The following is a 15,826-nucleotide window of genomic DNA, read 5'->3' on the forward strand; positions in this document are numbered from 1 at the left end:
AGAGAAAATAGTGATAACACAAAAAAGTGGAAAATGAGAAGACTATCACCAGTATGTTAGGATTCAATGTTCGTCATACATGAGATCATGAAGTCCTCCTCTTCGACTTAACCTGTCGAGGACTAGTTCTGTCTCTGCCAGGCTTTTTAGACGACGGTGGTGTTCCCGGCACCTGCACAATAGGTACTCGCACCTCCACAATATTCCGTGGAGGAGTGTCCTGACTAAGGTACTCAAACATGTCTTCGAACACATCTTTATCAGCTTCGACACGCTTCCCAGGACCAGGACTTTCTTTTCCGGATTTATCTGCAGCGTCTTTCATGTCAACAGGCGAACTGTCAAGTATCTCCACATTAGCGTTCGATTCACGGTTTGGCAATTCACGTTCTGGTGTTTTGGGAATCTCGACCACCTCACTGACATGTTGCGCTGCTTTTGACCCATTGATTGTCTCCCGCTCAGGGGGAGGATCTGGAGCGCTTTGTTGCTCTGAAATCTGCGTCTCTTGAACGATAGACTGCTCATCTGAATCGGCTTCATCTTCTTTATCCTTCTCTTGGAAAGAATCAGCGATAATTTCCGGTTCGGCAACAGGGGCAGCTTCGGCATCTTGCGCGTTTTCAGTCGGATTAGCGGTCGAGGGACCTAATAAGTAAGAGATTGGCTGTGCATCCACCAATAAACCAGTGTCCCGACCACTTTCTTGCTCGTCATGCAGCTTGAAGAGAAATTCGCGGAGTCTCCGTCGCAACAGTCCCGACTTCAAAGTAGGCCAGTCAATATGTGTGTCCATTTCTCTCCGGAGCAGGTTTCTGATGAATGTGTCTGGCTCCTGCACAAACTTCTCCAAATATGCTAGCAGATAGAGACCGCAATCAGAAAAGTTAGGCTGCAACGGAATTCCTTTGGCCGTCATGCCTTTGACATCCTTCATGCTGAATTGGATCTTTGCTTTGATTGATTCTCCGACGAGGTATTGTTTCAGGACCTTGATAGCATGCTGCCTAGGTTCATTGAGTGAATCAAATGTGATGATTGTTGGCTGGTCAAGCGAGTATATCGGGCCTGCAAATTTGGGCTTCTTCCTCTTCACAAAATCCGTATCAGCAGCAATTGACTGATTGGGTTCAAAAGAATTTCCGTTGTGGAAAGCACCAGGTGGCGAAGTCCGATTCTCTTCCTTCTCGGGCCACTCATCGGCAGAATCTGCGCCGCTTTGAGGATTTGAGTTTGGCACGACGTCGTTTACTTTCATCCACGCATGCGAGACGCGGGTGGTCTCTTCAGGGGTAGCAGCTTTTGCAGAAGGAGGAGTCTCGGGGATTTCTTTCTGATCAATCGTCTCTTGTTGCTCTGGAGATTCTTGCTCCGACGCGACCTCTACTTCCTCGGCCTTGTAGCGTCTCTTGAGACTGGTGAGGTTGCAAATTATAGCCAGATACCAATGGGCGCTTTCATTGATAGGGATAATGACGTAGTCATGGTCGAATAGATCGACATTTCTCGTCCATTTCGCAACGCCTGGATAGTTAATTCCCTTTCTCCCCTTGACAGGAGTGGTGAGCGTGGCATAAAAATACGAATTGAAGAAGTAAACCCGCTTGGACACTTCTGGTTTGTTTCGTTCAAGGTAATGCTCCAAGAAGCGAGCATACAAGCCTATAAGATTGTCGTTCAGAAACTCTCCGTCGCGTAAGCGCTCGAGGTCGTAACTATTGACTTCTGCCTTTTTCTTTCCCACGCGCGGGTACACGAGTGGTTTCGACCACGTGCCGTCACCGGGGGAGGCTGTCTCGGGGATGGAATTAGGTTCATTTTCGACTAAGTCAACAAGACCTTGGCGATCCTTGCATCTTGTTTCCCGTTCTTTGAGAAATGCTTGATATGTTTTCACTGGGATTGCGATTCCTTCATCGTCGTGTGTTGACCGAGTATTCTTGACTGGACCAGAAGACTGCGTAACTGGTAAAGCCATCCGACGTGGTGGCTGCTTGATACCTTTGAGAGATTCCTCTTCGCCTTGCATTGTCGCTGATAACCTTTGTCGTTTCACTAGGTCGGGCTTTGTACTGTCGGCAGGCTCTGGACTACCGGGACTGCTCGGCCGCTTTTGATGAATCAGGTCGATAGTAGTCACATTATTAAAGGCTTTGTCCATCCAATTCCTGTGCAATGTCAGCGCTGATTAGGACCATGAAATAGTGTATATATGACCCACCCTAATTTCTCACGAAGTTTCACATTTTTCTTTTGTAGCAAAGAACAAAGCTGGTCTTTTTCTTGTTCGCTTGCAAACTCAACATCGACCAGATCCTGATTCACAGAACCCTCAATTTTGGAAAGACTGAATCGAGTTTTTAAGCTACTATGTGAACCTACTAGGACCTGCATTATCCGGCGAATCGGTACGCTCACTGACGGTTGCAGCTTGCTCGAAGTGAGCAGTCCAATAGTTCCTTTCCCCTCATCAAGGAATAGCTGGACGCTTCGGTTTTCAACTTTGACATTGCCATACCTAAAGAAGCTTACTTCAAATAGGTGTCTGTGGGATGCAACAAATCGCTGGCTGCGGGGATATCTTCTCTCTGGAGTCTTATTTGACGAGTTGAAGAGTGTTGGCCGGATATCATTCGGCGAAATTCTGCGTTTTAATCCCCTACTTTGCTTTTGGATGTCTTCATCGGAAATTGATTCGAAATTGATGGCTCGGAGATTTGAAGCGGGTTTTCTAGGATACGTTCGAAATGTGACGTCCTTCTGTAGCTCATCCGGGCTTTCACTCCTGTCAGAAAGATGGTGTTCTTCACTGTCAGCTGCGTCTTTAACGACGTGAGTTGTAGAGTTGACTTTTTCGACCTGCAAGGGGGCAATATCGTCAATCTCTATAGATTCGCCTGATCTATTCTCTTCTTTGGTCGATTTCACTTCCACGGAAGCATCCTCAGGGTCATCATCTTCTGGGACCTGAAACACTTGGGTTGGGTTTCCTTTCGTTTCATAGTCTCCAGTTGGTTCCACACTCTGGTCTCGACGTGTGTCTCCTTCGTGAACCGACTGTGTGTCATCATCAACCACTAAATCAATGACTGGGCCAGATGAATGACGCCGACGTTTCAATACCCTGTCATCATTATCAACCAATGTTGGCGAGCTCAGCGGGTGTCGAGATGGCGTTGAATATTGCGCAGAGCCGTTAGCGGTGTTTCGTCCTCCCCAGGCACGTACCGGGCCACTATCCCTCCGTCTTGAGTTTATGAAATCTCTTGGGTGAAAATTGAATTTCTGAGGTTAAAGAGAGAGTTAGTGATAGAATATCATCAGCTCCAGATGTATGCGTACTCGGATTTGTGACTTATTATTAGAACCCCCGAATGTCTGCCCAGGTCTGATTGGAACATCGTCTGGAGATTTGCTAATTGAAGAAGAAAGTCAGCGGTAGTCTCCGAGGACTAGTAGGAAGTTCGACGTACTTGTAGGTTGGAAACAATCTCTGCTCAGCTGAGGCACTCTCCTCTCTCCGCCGCATGTTCAGTCTGCCAGCACTATCTGAGTCAGCAATGATGACGATTCAACGATTATAGAGGCTAGAATGAGAGCTCACAAATCCCCCCGTGACAAAAACTAGATATCAAATTAGCAACAGTCTTCGAATGACTAGATTTAGTATGTTGTGCATGCAATGTCGAGCTAAACAAGTGATTTTTCCTCAGAGGGGCAGTTGTCACTCCGTGTATATAGAATAATCCAAAATACTTACAGTCATATTGCCTTTTCTCCTCGCATTTGAAGATGCGCCTGCTGTCCTTTGTCCGGATTTTCTCTCCGGATCCTCCGCTTCTTCACCATGAGACGCAAGGTTATCAGAGTTGGCACTGGGGTCTGAGCGGTGACCAGTGGAAGGCGGTGGTCCAGTAAGATATTGCGTAAGTTCCGCAAGAAACTGCATTTATTTTATGCGATCTGCCAATGAGTACGCGTAAAGAGGCATCATAAGTTAGGTCCATAGGCTGGCAAAGCTGATCAGATGAGAATGAGGAGACGCGGAGCTTTCAGAGTGGTTTGGAAGAATGATAAATGGCTGCCGGTATGATGCAGTGGTGCATGTGCCCCGTACCCACTAAGAAAGGCGGCCCAGACTTTTTTTGCCGGAAGCTGCTCTTGGTGCCTCAGGAACCACTATATATACCTCTAGCAGACTTATTTACTATCCTTTAGAAGAGAATCTTTCATATCAATCATCATACTGTTACAATTCCACCGATCATCAACATCAAGAGTAAGCCTTTCATAATGCACACACACCATATGAGTAAAATCTCTCCAAAAGCAACATGAGTCAGTGAGTCCAAAGGAAGAAGAGACAAGAAAAGGAAAAGAAAAAGCCCAAGACATCACTCCATAATAGCTCTGAACATTTTGTATTTCCGGATATTCCCTTCCCACTCATTGTCATACGATCATGGCTCCAATCCAATCAAAACCGAATAAAGATAAAAAACAGAAACAAGAAATGCAGCAATGACCAAAAACCCCCGCAGGAAACATCAAAGACAATTGTGTCAAGAAATTTTACTATACAAGTGGCTGCATCAAGAACAGATTACCGCCTTATGACCAAAAAAAATCAAGACGCCATTCCTTTGCTCCTATCTCCGAAGGATTCATCATTGTTACCTCCCCTTCGGCGCTCGTTGGCTCCGTGGTGGTAGCCATGGTGATGATGGCCGGAGTTTGCCGCGGCCTTCTCTTGTCGAGCTTGGTCGATGGCTGACCTCTGGGCGATACTATCATCGTGACTCTTCCAGACTATGTTAGTGTCTGCTGGTAGAGCTAGTACACGTTTTATTGTTTCTCTGTAAAGCCGGTCAGTAAGTTGTATGTAGTCATTTTGTGTATCCCGGGTCATACCTTATTTTAATATTTCGGCCTCCGTCGATCCTGGTCCATACACTGAGCACATCCTCGCCGCTCCGGACACTCAAGACCGTACCGCAGACCTCGTCTCCTGCCTCTGCGAATTGGTCGCCGACTATGGCTAACAGGAGATCTTCCCAGTAGCGGTCCGCCACACCCTTCTTTAGGCGGATAATCCACTTTCCACCACGCTTGTTGGCCTCGTCTTCCCACACCGGACGGATGCCCTTCTTGAAGATGTGATAGTCCGAAACAGTGGGAAGAAGTGAGGGGCGCTTCAGGTGGGAGTAGATTGTCCAGAAGCTCTCCACGGATGATATGGATGCGAGAGCAACTGTCGATTTCTCGTAATCGGAGTATTTCGGAGTGGGAGGGCGGTACCAAACAATCCAAGTTGATTTCAGTGGATGTTCTTTGATAGCCGTTGTAGATGTGGTGTCGAGTGAGGAGGAGGAGGTCTTTGATTTTATATTTCCCGCCGCAGATGACGTATCTTCGCTCGTATCGCGTTTGTCTTTTGTCGTCGAACTGAGATCGAAAGTGCTCCCGGGAGTCTTGGGAGTCTTTGTGGACGAGCCAAAAGATGCGAATGCGCCGGAACCAAGCCCAAAGGCGTTCGACGCACCAGCGGAAGGCGAAGAGACACCTCCGGAGAGGGGTGATATGGCGTTGAAAGGATTAGATCGTCCGTGCGAGCTGTCGGGTCCGAAGCGCTTCGATGAATGAGTACGAGGAAGCTCTGGTCTGGAGCTACCTTCCTTGTCACTGGCCGTGGACAGAGACAATTTGCTTGCGCTGGAGGTACAAAATGTCAGTATACAGTAAAGCTCACTTACACCGCAGAAGCAAAAAGACGAAAATAATAGCGACGTACTTTGATCTCCGGGTCCACAGGTTTGCTTGATCCATCGAGAAGGCGGCTACGACAGCTCGGAAAGGCCAACGAACATTCGGTTGTTGAGAAGCAAGTCAAGTATCGAGATTTGGAGACTTGAGTGTAAGCGAAAAGTCGAGTACCGAATACTGAGTAGCGGACAATTGGAGGAGAGGCTGTTCTTGGATTTGTTCAGGAGTAACACACTAAAGTATAAATTAGTCGTTATTGAAGAGCTAAATAGCGGAGTAAAGGCGGCAGGGTAGTGGTTAGAAACGAGGTGGTTGAGTTTTGTGAGGATGATGTTTGGAGTGGGATGGGATGGATTGGCCTGAGGTTTTGGAGAAATTGGTAATTTATCGTGTAATGTTACGCTTTATTCAGGATGAAATGTACGAAAACAGCTAGAATTACATACGCAGTTACAGACACCGTATGCACCAATCGGCATCTTTCTGTCACCCGATCCCGCCTTCGACGAGGCTCCACTTGGGGCTTGACTGTTTATTTCTCTGCAGGAAATTTTTCTTCCTTCTTCTCTTCTCCAAAACCCAAGACCACCGACTCAAATCATCGCCAGTTCTCTATTTTCATTTTCCTACAGCGCTGGCGATTCCGATGTGTGTGTCGAGATTAATTGGCGTTACAGCCAACTATCGCATCTAAAACCATCATCACGAGGGCTGCTTCTTTTGCAGCTTCCCATGATGCGTTGATGACCTGAATGACGGGACAAACCTTTTGAAACTATTCGTAGATTTGATCTATTCTCCTCTATCTTTGTGATATTGAAGGATGGCATGTCTGACGGACTGTAAAGATTGGATCGAGTACCTTCGGTATGTGTAATCTTTTTCGTCGTCTTCATAGCTCCCTGTCTTAGATGAAGAATCATGAGCGTATGGTAATCCGATCCTCAACCGCAAAACTACGGTTCTATCCTTTCTACAAGGTCGCTGGTTGAGATTGAGGTGTTAAGGCAAAGTCTGATAATAAATAATCATTTTCCCCCTCGTACTGTCCTTGGCAAATCAGGATCGTCGTTAGCAAGCACTTGTTCACAGCTAACTTGGAATTTTTAGAGATATAGACCTCCGGAGACTACCCACTGTGACTAGATGCTGCCCGGAATTGTTAAGAAGCGAGTGCCCAGGTGAACAATAGATAATATGTACAATTGAATGTAATTTAATTACAGGAGACCTCATCTATCTCTCTCAAACGAGTGTGTATACACTGTTCCATCCCGCAGCTCATGTATGGAGTCGCTGTCTAGCCATCCAAACTCAGTATACCTCCGCCCGTCTCTCAATTCGTGTATTGTGACTCGGCGATGACTTTTCCTTCGTCGCGGACGGGGCCGTGACACAGGTCCGCTCCTGCTTGACTCCAAGCTGCCAGCATCACTGGATGCCGCGCTAAAAGGCGAAAACTGCTCCTGGTCTTGACTGACAGAGAGCTGCAGCATATGGTCGGCTGCCATTGCAGCGCCGGCTTCACAAAACCATTTCTGCAGTGATTCCACGTATACATGTTCATTTTCTTCAAAGACCACGTTCGAATGAGTAATATGAGGCAGGTCAGCTTGGGGAGATATAACGACCCAACCACTGTCGCCAGAACTTAGCAGTTCAATAGAACTATTATAAGTTTGGACTTCAAAAGCACGAAGCACAACCGCGTCGCCTTCCGTCACTCTAGGTAGTGATGTTTCTGTTGGCTGGACGATATTGACGACGATTGTTGTTCCCGCCATAGACATGTCGGTAACTCGTAGTTGCATGTTATATCCTTTAGTTGTAGTTGTCAAGAACTCAACAGGTGACGCATCGACAACAACGGCAATAACGTCAACTGTCTTGTGAAGCCGTCCAACGAGCGTAGCCAGAGGAAGGTAGATTTGCGACTTCGTCGTTTCGTCGATGAAGGACGTGTGATCTTCTTGAAAGCCGCGCTGCCTCATCTCATCTACCTCATAATCCTCAGTCTCTGTCGGTCTCAATGTATGGTTCTCTACTAGAACGACTTCGTCGAGCTTCTCTGAGACGTTCCCACCTTCATCAACAGAATGGTGAACCGGGTACTCCTCAGTTGATAATTGCCTGTCAGAAATTTGTGAAGGCCTCTCATCCGAGCCATCAATCCAGCGACAGTGGCCGTTATCATCGACAACTTCCGACTCAACCATCTCCGATGGTGGCGATAAGCCATGACCCACTGAAAGTAGAGCCGTAGGTCCGAGATGGCTGTTTTGAGAATCGCCTTTGACTGCTGATGGAGGAGTAGGTACCGGCATTGGAGACACATTTCGATATGCCAGTCGCTGGGTCGAGCTGGTAAATTGCTCTTGGACGGCTATTTGACCTTCTGAGGCCGGACACTGATCCTCGTTATCGCCGTGATCAACTGGCATATTGTCAACATCCAAAACGCTGCCATGCTCTTGCTCTTCATGCGTCGTATTGTTGTCAATGGTGCTTGTGGCGCTAGGTTTCGGTCGCACTTTCGTCGCGTCTAATTGTCCAGTTACGCTGTCAGAATCGCCTGGCTTTGACAGTATCTGATCCATGTCACTAGCAGGAGCTTTGTGTTCACAATCCTCTTCTGCTTGTGCATAACCCGTTGCGGCTAGGCTGTCCACAGTATGGCGTAGTAAATGTTCATCATTGGCGTCTTCGTGCTCCTGAGTATCGATTTCGCTTGGCACCATGTCTCCATCACTTTTTTCATCTTCCCCATCGTTGTATGCATCTCTATCTTCTTCCATGTCATCGATGCTCTGGATTGAATTCTGATCGTCGGCGACATCAATCTGTGGGGACAATCCTGTGTCATTGGTGGCGTCATTGCTATCCTTTGCCGAAGGTGCTGTCATTAGACGAGGCTCATCTTCGCTATCACTATCTAATACGATTACTTCCGGGTGGACGGTAGGATGCGGACTTCTCAATGGTGATTTCTCTCGGTAAGCATCGTCAGCACTCCCCTCATCATATCCAGTTCCAGGACCGGATTCTTCAGATTGTTTAGACATAATGTCATCTTCATCCCCTTCGGCATCATCGGAAAAGCCTCCGTCTTCAGAGTCGCTTTCATTGTCCTCCTCCTCTTCGACCTGCCCACTTTCTCTTCTATAGCCAACAGGACTAAAACCGCCAACACTAATGATCTCCGCATGTGATGATGCATCGTCATCCACATCGTCCGACTCCGACCCAGCGAGATCACCATCTTTGCCATCCTCAGAAATAGAGTCATACGCATTCGTGATTTCGCCGCCACTTTGTTCAATACGGTCTCCCTGTATTGATTCATGATCTTTTCCGTCTCCGTCCGCTTCTGTTTCATTCGTGATTTCCGGCCCGTTACTGTCGAAAACCGTGGGTCCATCGCCATTTTCTGCAGAACATTCACCTGCGTGAGTGGGTTCCGAAGATAAATAGTGCTCGTGGGCGCCTTGCACAGTGTTTCCATCGTTGAACAGTTCGTGAGAATTCACTTCTACGTATACTGATTGCAGATTTTTCTGCAAGCCCTGTTTATTCATTCTGTTTTGAGCATCCAATTCATGCCATTCCGCAGCAGCCGAGAAGTGGTTGCTGTAGACATCAGATGAGACATTGACATGATTGCTCTGATCGGCAGATTCGGTGAATTCTTGGGAGGATTGCGGCCGGGGATTTGGTATATTGTTAAGCAATACATCGGAAAGGTTCGGAGAGTCTGCGGGCGTGTGGACCAGAGGTGATGGTGTTGGGAAAGTCGAAGAGGCTATATGATCCAGACGTGGTAATGCAAAGGAGAGCCGAGCATCTGGTAAATTAGGCTCAACGGGTGTTTGTTCCAAAGAAGGCGTTTCAACTTCGACTTCCTCGACATTGTCACATACAATTTGCACCCCCTGTACAGCTGTATCAGACTCAGCAAGTTGCAAGTTATCCCCCACCCGATCTTCCACAAGACTGGTATGGGGTAGCGTCCCAGTAGGGTCCTCGGATTCGTAGGCGGGGTCAGCTGATGCTGCATTAATATTCCCATCCGCATCTCGGTCTAGCAATTCCTCGTCGGAGTCGAACCAATTCTCGTTATTCCCAATGAGATCTTCTGATTGATCGTCAGATTCGTCCAGCAATCGCCACTCGCTACTCGGAAAACTGAACCTCGGCCGTTTTCTACCTATGCCGGGTATATATCCATCCTCCTCTGCGAGGATATCGTAGGCGGAAGTAGGTACAGGGCTCCCCGATCGAAGTCGTTTCATACGCAGAAATGCAGGTGTTTCCCACCGCTCCTGAGACAGAGTCGGGGAGGGAAGACGGCCAGAGAGCTGCGCAGGAGTGATGGACTCAATATGTTGCGCATCTTGTTTGGGTGACGCTGGCTGCTCATAATCAACGGCAGCAGTCGTTTTCCCGTTCCTAGTTGCCTTGGGACTGTTAGCCGGAAGTCAAAACACATACTAGCCACTTTCCTACCTCAAACTTCACCCGAAAATTGAACTGCAATTCCCAACGGAGTGACTTCCCAGGAGTTGACTGAACTTTCTGATTCTCTGTCCATTGCGCTCCCTGCAAGCCCAACGTGACTGTATCCCCGATACCAACTTTGGTGCGGGCAACCTCCTCGGCACATCGCCCACAAAATGTCACCTTGACCTGCCCGTTTTGGTTTCTGAGGCGAAAGTCTGGTTCGGCGAGGAGAAGGCTGAGTACGCGATTCGAGCTGGAAAACGGCCACACAAGTGTAACAACGCCCTGTACAGAGTACCGGTCTGGATCTTCAATATCTGGAGAAAGTTGTGGTATACATATGAGATTCGGACGTTGATCCGGTTCATGCGACTCTGAAACGGCCGGCATTTCCATGTCTTTGGACGTTAGTTGGTGAGAAATGGATGCGCTCGTTGGCGGTTTGCTTGAGGTTATTCCATGACTCCGGTAGAGATATTCCGCATTCATCGATTTCAAGAGAAACTGTAGAAAGGCATGATCATGCCGAAGTTACTTCTAGTATAAACTAGGAGGAAGATAAAATTATAAAAGACAAAGGAAAAATACTAGCAGGCTAGTAATGAAAGAATGACATTAGGTATTTGAGGTCTTGTCTTGAAGATTGAAAGAAAAAGAGAGTATTGTCGTCACTATGCCCAAAGAGGTTGGAAGCAGCTACCCGTCCTGGTCTTGGCACCGTGTCCAGACTCCATACTCTTTCATGTCTTTCTTCTCCTTCATCCCTTCATCTTCTTTTATTATTCACTGATTCTACCATTAGGCTCTCTGTACAATCTTTGACCACAGAGTTGTTATACAGAATGGAGATTTTCAGGTTAAGTTTGCTTATCGGATACTCCCAGTTTCTGTTAGATCAGTCTAAACCATCTTGCTCGGTGAAGCTATTCACAAATGAGCTTGATCTTCAGCGCCCTGAGGATCCACTAGTAAAGTCCATCTAAACCTCTGGCTTCGTTCGACTCTTGGTGACTCACTTCTGGCAAAGAGGCGTTGACTACCTTCCTTTAGGACCTGCATCACAGCAGCGTCCAATACGCTACCAGATAGCCAGAATGCATGTCTTCATTTCGATGCCCACCACTGGCAGTTTTGAGCTTAGAGATGGGTTAAGTGACTATTTATATGTTGCTTGAACACCGAGCGAATCTAGTCTTGTTGACATTAAGATTTCATCCTCCGTCAACCAACTCTTCCTCTTCTACGGAGTATCATATCAACTGCAGATACGAAGCCAACTACGACATGGCGTTTAGAGACTTTACGTTCTTGGCATTTTGGCACAGTGTGCACAGTGTACTAGGTCTAAAGCGCCACACATCACGTTCATGGCGCATTATGACCGACTTCGAGAGGAGGAGCAAGAGCTCTGCGAGGCACAAACCTATCCGGAGAAAATCTGCGAAGCTTCGGATGTCGTCTTCTCAATCAGTCGAGCTCAGCATGATGGTTCTGATATCCAGCCATTACATAACTTCTTTGATCGAAAGTATATGCCTGTTTATCTGTATGTGTTTGGCAAGTTCTCGTCCCGATGGCTGTTCCACATCACAGCTTCCTTGTTGTGCCACGCTCCCCATGTGGTACGAGAGGTCGTCAATCCGACAAAAAACCGAAAAGTTATTCGAAGTTGCACTCGTCATCAGATTGATCCCGTCCAATTCACTCGAGTTCGCTCGAAGCTGCTGCGTATATGGCCACTTCTCCGTGACACCTTGTCTAGGCCTTGATTGATTGGGTCTCGGCTGGTGACAGGTCGGGTAAGACAGACAACTTCTGGCATTTCCTATCTACCGGTTATGGCTCCATTTCTCGCATGCTCTACCCACTCTTACCTCCAGTTTATGGCATGGTATACATGTATGCTGCGCTGGTATGTTGCATTGGTCTTAGATAGCTATCGCTATAATATGTCTGACAGTCTCTTTCTTATCATAAATTCTAGGATGATTCTAGGAACCAAATCTAGTCTGTTAGGTGAAGTGTACCTTCAATATAGAATCATTCTTTACCTAGGTAAGCTTTGTCTGCTTATATCAACAATTAATCCAATATGTGTAGCTTGTTGTCTCTTCTGAAGCCTGATACCTAAAATATTGTCCCAGACAAAGGATTTCTACAAGATCTATTTATCACCTGCCAATCCGTGTGAGAGTGGTATACAAAGCAACTCCTGCATTGGGCCGCATTCTTGCATTTATAGATGTGTCAAACATTGCAATATGCAACACAGCAGAAACTGATGCAGATATTCAAGTAGCTGTTTCCCCTTCCCCAGTCTAGGGATGTTGACTCTACATTTCTCAATCTCACGTCACTTGTATGCCAGTCAACCAAAGACAGGCATGTCTCCAAATACTATGGAAGTCAATACATCTACATGCATCACCTCTGAAAACCTCAATTCATCCCAACCAACAAGTCCCATGGGGGAGTAGCCTCCCCCTTCTCCGAACGTCGAACCTACCGTCGTTGGACTGCACGGAATCTCCGGATGCGGAAAGACATATGATATTATCTGAAGAAGTCAAAAGATATCTTTAGAGATGACAAGTTCATATTATTTTTCGATGGTTCCCATGTGATAAAGGAACTCCTTTTAGGTGGTCTAGACACGTCTTCCAGATTGCTTAACGGCAGCAGGAAATATTAGCGGACCCGCACTATCAAAAAGATCGGAAGAGATGCCGAGGATAATGGAAAGACGGCGATCGTCGCAGGGCACTTTATTTTCCGGTCTGAAGGCAAGGAAAAGGACGTTGTTTGCAACGAGGCTGATTTGGATACTTACACTCACATCCTCTACTTGGATGTCCAACCTGAAGTTATTGCGCAACGACGACTCGAAGATCAGACTCGCAATAGAGCCAATGACTCCGTGAAAAATTTACAAGAATAGCAAGATTATGGGAAGTCCCAGCTGCGCAAACTTTGCCACAAGCATTCGATTCTATTTATGTCTTTATCACCTTGCCTTATGGATTTCCCGATGAACAAAATTGATGATGGATTTCCATTATGATAATGAGAAGATAAACTCGGCATCAGTTGACCACAAACTAGGCAAAATCATAGCACACATAGATGGCCCTATAGAAACCATGCTAGTTCTCGACGCTGATCGAACTCTGACGGCTGAAGACACGGTCAAACTGTTCTGGGAGGCCGTCTTAGTGACCGCATTGTTGTTACTCCTCGGCTAAAGAAGCGGTAGTGGATCGTTTACAAGAGTACTGCAAGACTTGTGTCTGTGCTTTTGGCGATAGCCCGCTGGATATTCCAATGTTGAAGAAAGCCAACAAGGTAGTTGTTATCGTGGGAAACGAACATCAACGAAGCGAGACGATGGATGAAGCCTTAGAAGGGGCTCTTGAGGATGCAGATTTCAAGCTTTAACAGGTGATTTTACCTCCTAACGCTCCTCCACGTCTCGACGCAACCCGACTTCCAGCGACGAGTTTGACACAGTAACAGTTCACCGTCGACGTTTTCATTCGTGGCCAGCGAAAGCAAAATATCGACGTTATCGACCCAACGGATAGAACATCTGCAAAGTTGCTCAAGACGGCTATGCGGGATGCACGCAATAATAGTCTTATTCTATATGAAGCTCACCGGCGTGTAAGCAGCTATTTTGGCAACCGTGTTTGTTAGTTCAGTCATTGGCGTAAGATATACACCATTCCCCATGAGCAGGGACATTTCACCGATGGATATCGACTCTTCCATGAGGATCGGACCCTGATCGTCTCTCTTATGAGGGTAGGAGGCCCCATGGCTCATGGAGCCTGGGACATGTTCCCTAGTGCAATATATTTTCAAGCCAAAAATCCCACTGATGTCAAGTTGGGACATCTAGATGGTCAAATCAACATTCTACTTGTCGACCTGGTTATTAACAGCGGCAAGTCCATTGCAGAATTTGTGCAACACATTTGCAACCTTCATGCTACCATTCGCATTGTGGTTGTTGCTAGCGTTGTTTAAGCTGAGTGTGCTTCTGGCGGCCATCTCTCCCAAGCCTTGGCTGGAAGCTACGACAGTCTCAGCATCGTCACATTACGTCTGTCCCAGAACAAATGCACTAGGTCTGGAGGTACTGATACGGGCAACCGGCTGTTCAATACCAAGAATTTGGCATAATGTCTTCTTGTGGCATCCAGGTCGTTCAATACCTTCCTGATACATATCATCCTGTCGTTCACTTCGTTTTGAGCAGCAGCGTGTTTTCTCTTTTATCCTTGCTCGCGATGTGACTCTTTGCGCATGGATCTGAAACTATTCGTGGATGTTGCGCAATAAGGATGGTTCTTTTTTTTGATGATATTAAATACTTCCATGCACTGATATATGTATCTAGAGGCGCCATGGCTGCTAGTACATAGCATGAGCCTAGAAATAAGAATTCACATAACTTTGCCTCCAATTAATCCAATCTGAAACTGCTACAAGTATAGAAACCTTCATCTGATAGTACTGCACTTTGTTATTCAGTTAAGGCAATAATTTCCCCTCAAGAGCAAACTGCCTGCAAATAATCATGTCAAGAAGCTTCAATAGTGTAGCGGCATAGCACACATGGTTCCAAGCGCGAGGTACGGGTTCCCTGGCTGTGTACAGTAAGTGTCTTAAAACTTGAGTTTTTCTTATCCCAAATTTTTCTCGCCTCAGTGTATTATGGACATGATTCTTTGAAGAGTCCTCGGTCCCACTTGGCAGAGCGCACTGAGATGAGTCCTTGAAGGTATCGAACTTCATCCACATATTCGGCGACACCGGCACACATATATCGTATGTCTCGACCACCTACTGGATTCTGAAGCTTCCGAGTATTGGGATGACACTACTTTTGTTGTCAAAGAATTAAAGATGCCGTGGGTTGCTCGAATAGTGAGATATCTGGTCAACGAGAGCTTCCTCGAAGTCTAGGATAGGGTAGAAACGCACAGGAAGTACGGAGTCATACTAAAACAGATGGAAAGTATAGGTAGAAGGGAAGTGCCAGCCCTAACAGGTCGCTTTCCCTGGCGACAGGAATTGGCACCGGAATCGTAGAGTGTGGCATCTAAAGACCGTAAGAAGAGAGTAGGTTCATCGCTACCCCGAGCTGGATTCTTCTGAATAGACAATGAATGGCTAAGTTCGCGCCAACTTTGTGGTTCATGTCTCGTTTGTTTTTGACTTGATGTGATGTCTTTCAGACGACTGGCCGAACGAACTGAAAAAAACATCAGGCTGGGTATGAAAACCAAACTCCTAATAATTACTTCTCTGAACTTCGCTTACCTCGGAATCTGGATGCCTGGTCCACAACACATAGTTAAAAGCCAATAGCCACTAGTTATGACCAACTAACAGGTTCCAAGAGGGGAAGTGGCCTTAACGGTCTCACGCAGCACACACATTCATGAGACAGACGGCTTGATTTTGAGCCAGTTGCTGAAGGAAGGCCAAAGCGTGGTCAAATCCATTTAAGGTTAAGTAGCATGAAACCCCGACTTCGAGTCTTCGAAGTTTGAACAGATCC

At 46.7% G+C, this 15,826-nt stretch overlaps 5 protein-coding genes across 5 annotated transcripts; 2 read left to right on the forward strand and 3 right to left on the reverse strand.

The window, feature by feature from the left end:
- Positions 1 to 85: 85 nt before the first annotated feature.
- Positions 86 to 3,676, reverse strand: TSTA_117030 (Ulp1 protease family protein; the record flags this gene model as incomplete). The annotated part of the gene is made up of 5 exons (XM_002481864.1): positions 3,605 to 3,676; positions 3,474 to 3,545; positions 3,343 to 3,415; positions 2,222 to 3,285; positions 86 to 2,168 (listed from the first exon to the last, which is right to left on the reverse strand). The coding sequence occupies exons 2-5, from the start codon at positions 3,527 to 3,529 to the stop codon at positions 86 to 88; spliced, it is 3,276 nt and encodes a 1,091-aa protein (XP_002481909.1). The 5' UTR covers positions 3,530 to 3,545; positions 3,605 to 3,676.
- A 559-nt stretch (positions 3,677 to 4,235) lies between these two features.
- Positions 4,236 to 5,887, reverse strand: TSTA_117040 (translation initiation factor eIF4E3, putative). Its single transcript, XM_002481865.1, has 3 exons — positions 5,792 to 5,887; positions 4,912 to 5,712; positions 4,236 to 4,856 (listed from the first exon to the last, which is right to left on the reverse strand). Exons 1-3 carry the CDS (start codon positions 5,824 to 5,826, stop codon positions 4,628 to 4,630), a joined length of 1,065 nt encoding a protein of 354 aa, XP_002481910.1. The 5' UTR covers positions 5,827 to 5,887; the 3' UTR covers positions 4,236 to 4,627.
- A 1,004-nt stretch (positions 5,888 to 6,891) lies between these two features.
- On the reverse strand, positions 6,892 to 10,656 carry TSTA_117050 (uncharacterized protein; the record flags this gene model as incomplete). Its single annotated transcript, XM_002481866.1, has 2 exons — positions 6,892 to 10,217; positions 10,252 to 10,656. 2 exons carry the CDS (start codon positions 10,654 to 10,656, stop codon positions 6,996 to 6,998), a joined length of 3,627 nt encoding a protein of 1,208 aa, XP_002481911.1. The 3' UTR covers positions 6,892 to 6,995.
- Positions 10,657 to 11,627: 971 nt separating this feature from the next.
- TSTA_117060 (uncharacterized protein) lies at positions 11,628 to 13,198 on the forward strand (the record flags this gene model as incomplete). Its single annotated transcript, XM_002481867.1, has 3 exons — positions 11,628 to 11,969; positions 12,023 to 12,172; positions 12,953 to 13,198. 3 exons carry the CDS (start codon positions 11,628 to 11,630, stop codon positions 13,196 to 13,198), a joined length of 738 nt encoding a protein of 245 aa, XP_002481912.1.
- A 202-nt stretch (positions 13,199 to 13,400) lies between these two features.
- Positions 13,401 to 14,286, forward strand: TSTA_117070 (uncharacterized protein; the record flags this gene model as incomplete). The annotated part of the gene is made up of 4 exons (XM_002481868.1): positions 13,401 to 13,483; positions 13,566 to 13,602; positions 13,774 to 13,920; positions 13,996 to 14,286. The coding sequence occupies 4 exons, from the start codon at positions 13,401 to 13,403 to the stop codon at positions 14,284 to 14,286; spliced, it is 558 nt and encodes a 185-aa protein (XP_002481913.1).
- Positions 14,287 to 15,826: the final 1,540 nt, after the last annotated feature.

This window comes from Talaromyces stipitatus, genomic scaffold (assembly GCF_000003125.1).
Source record: "Talaromyces stipitatus ATCC 10500 scf_1105507295555 genomic scaffold, whole genome shotgun sequence".
Lineage (NCBI taxonomy): Eukaryota > Fungi > Ascomycota > Eurotiomycetes > Eurotiales > Trichocomaceae > Talaromyces > Talaromyces stipitatus.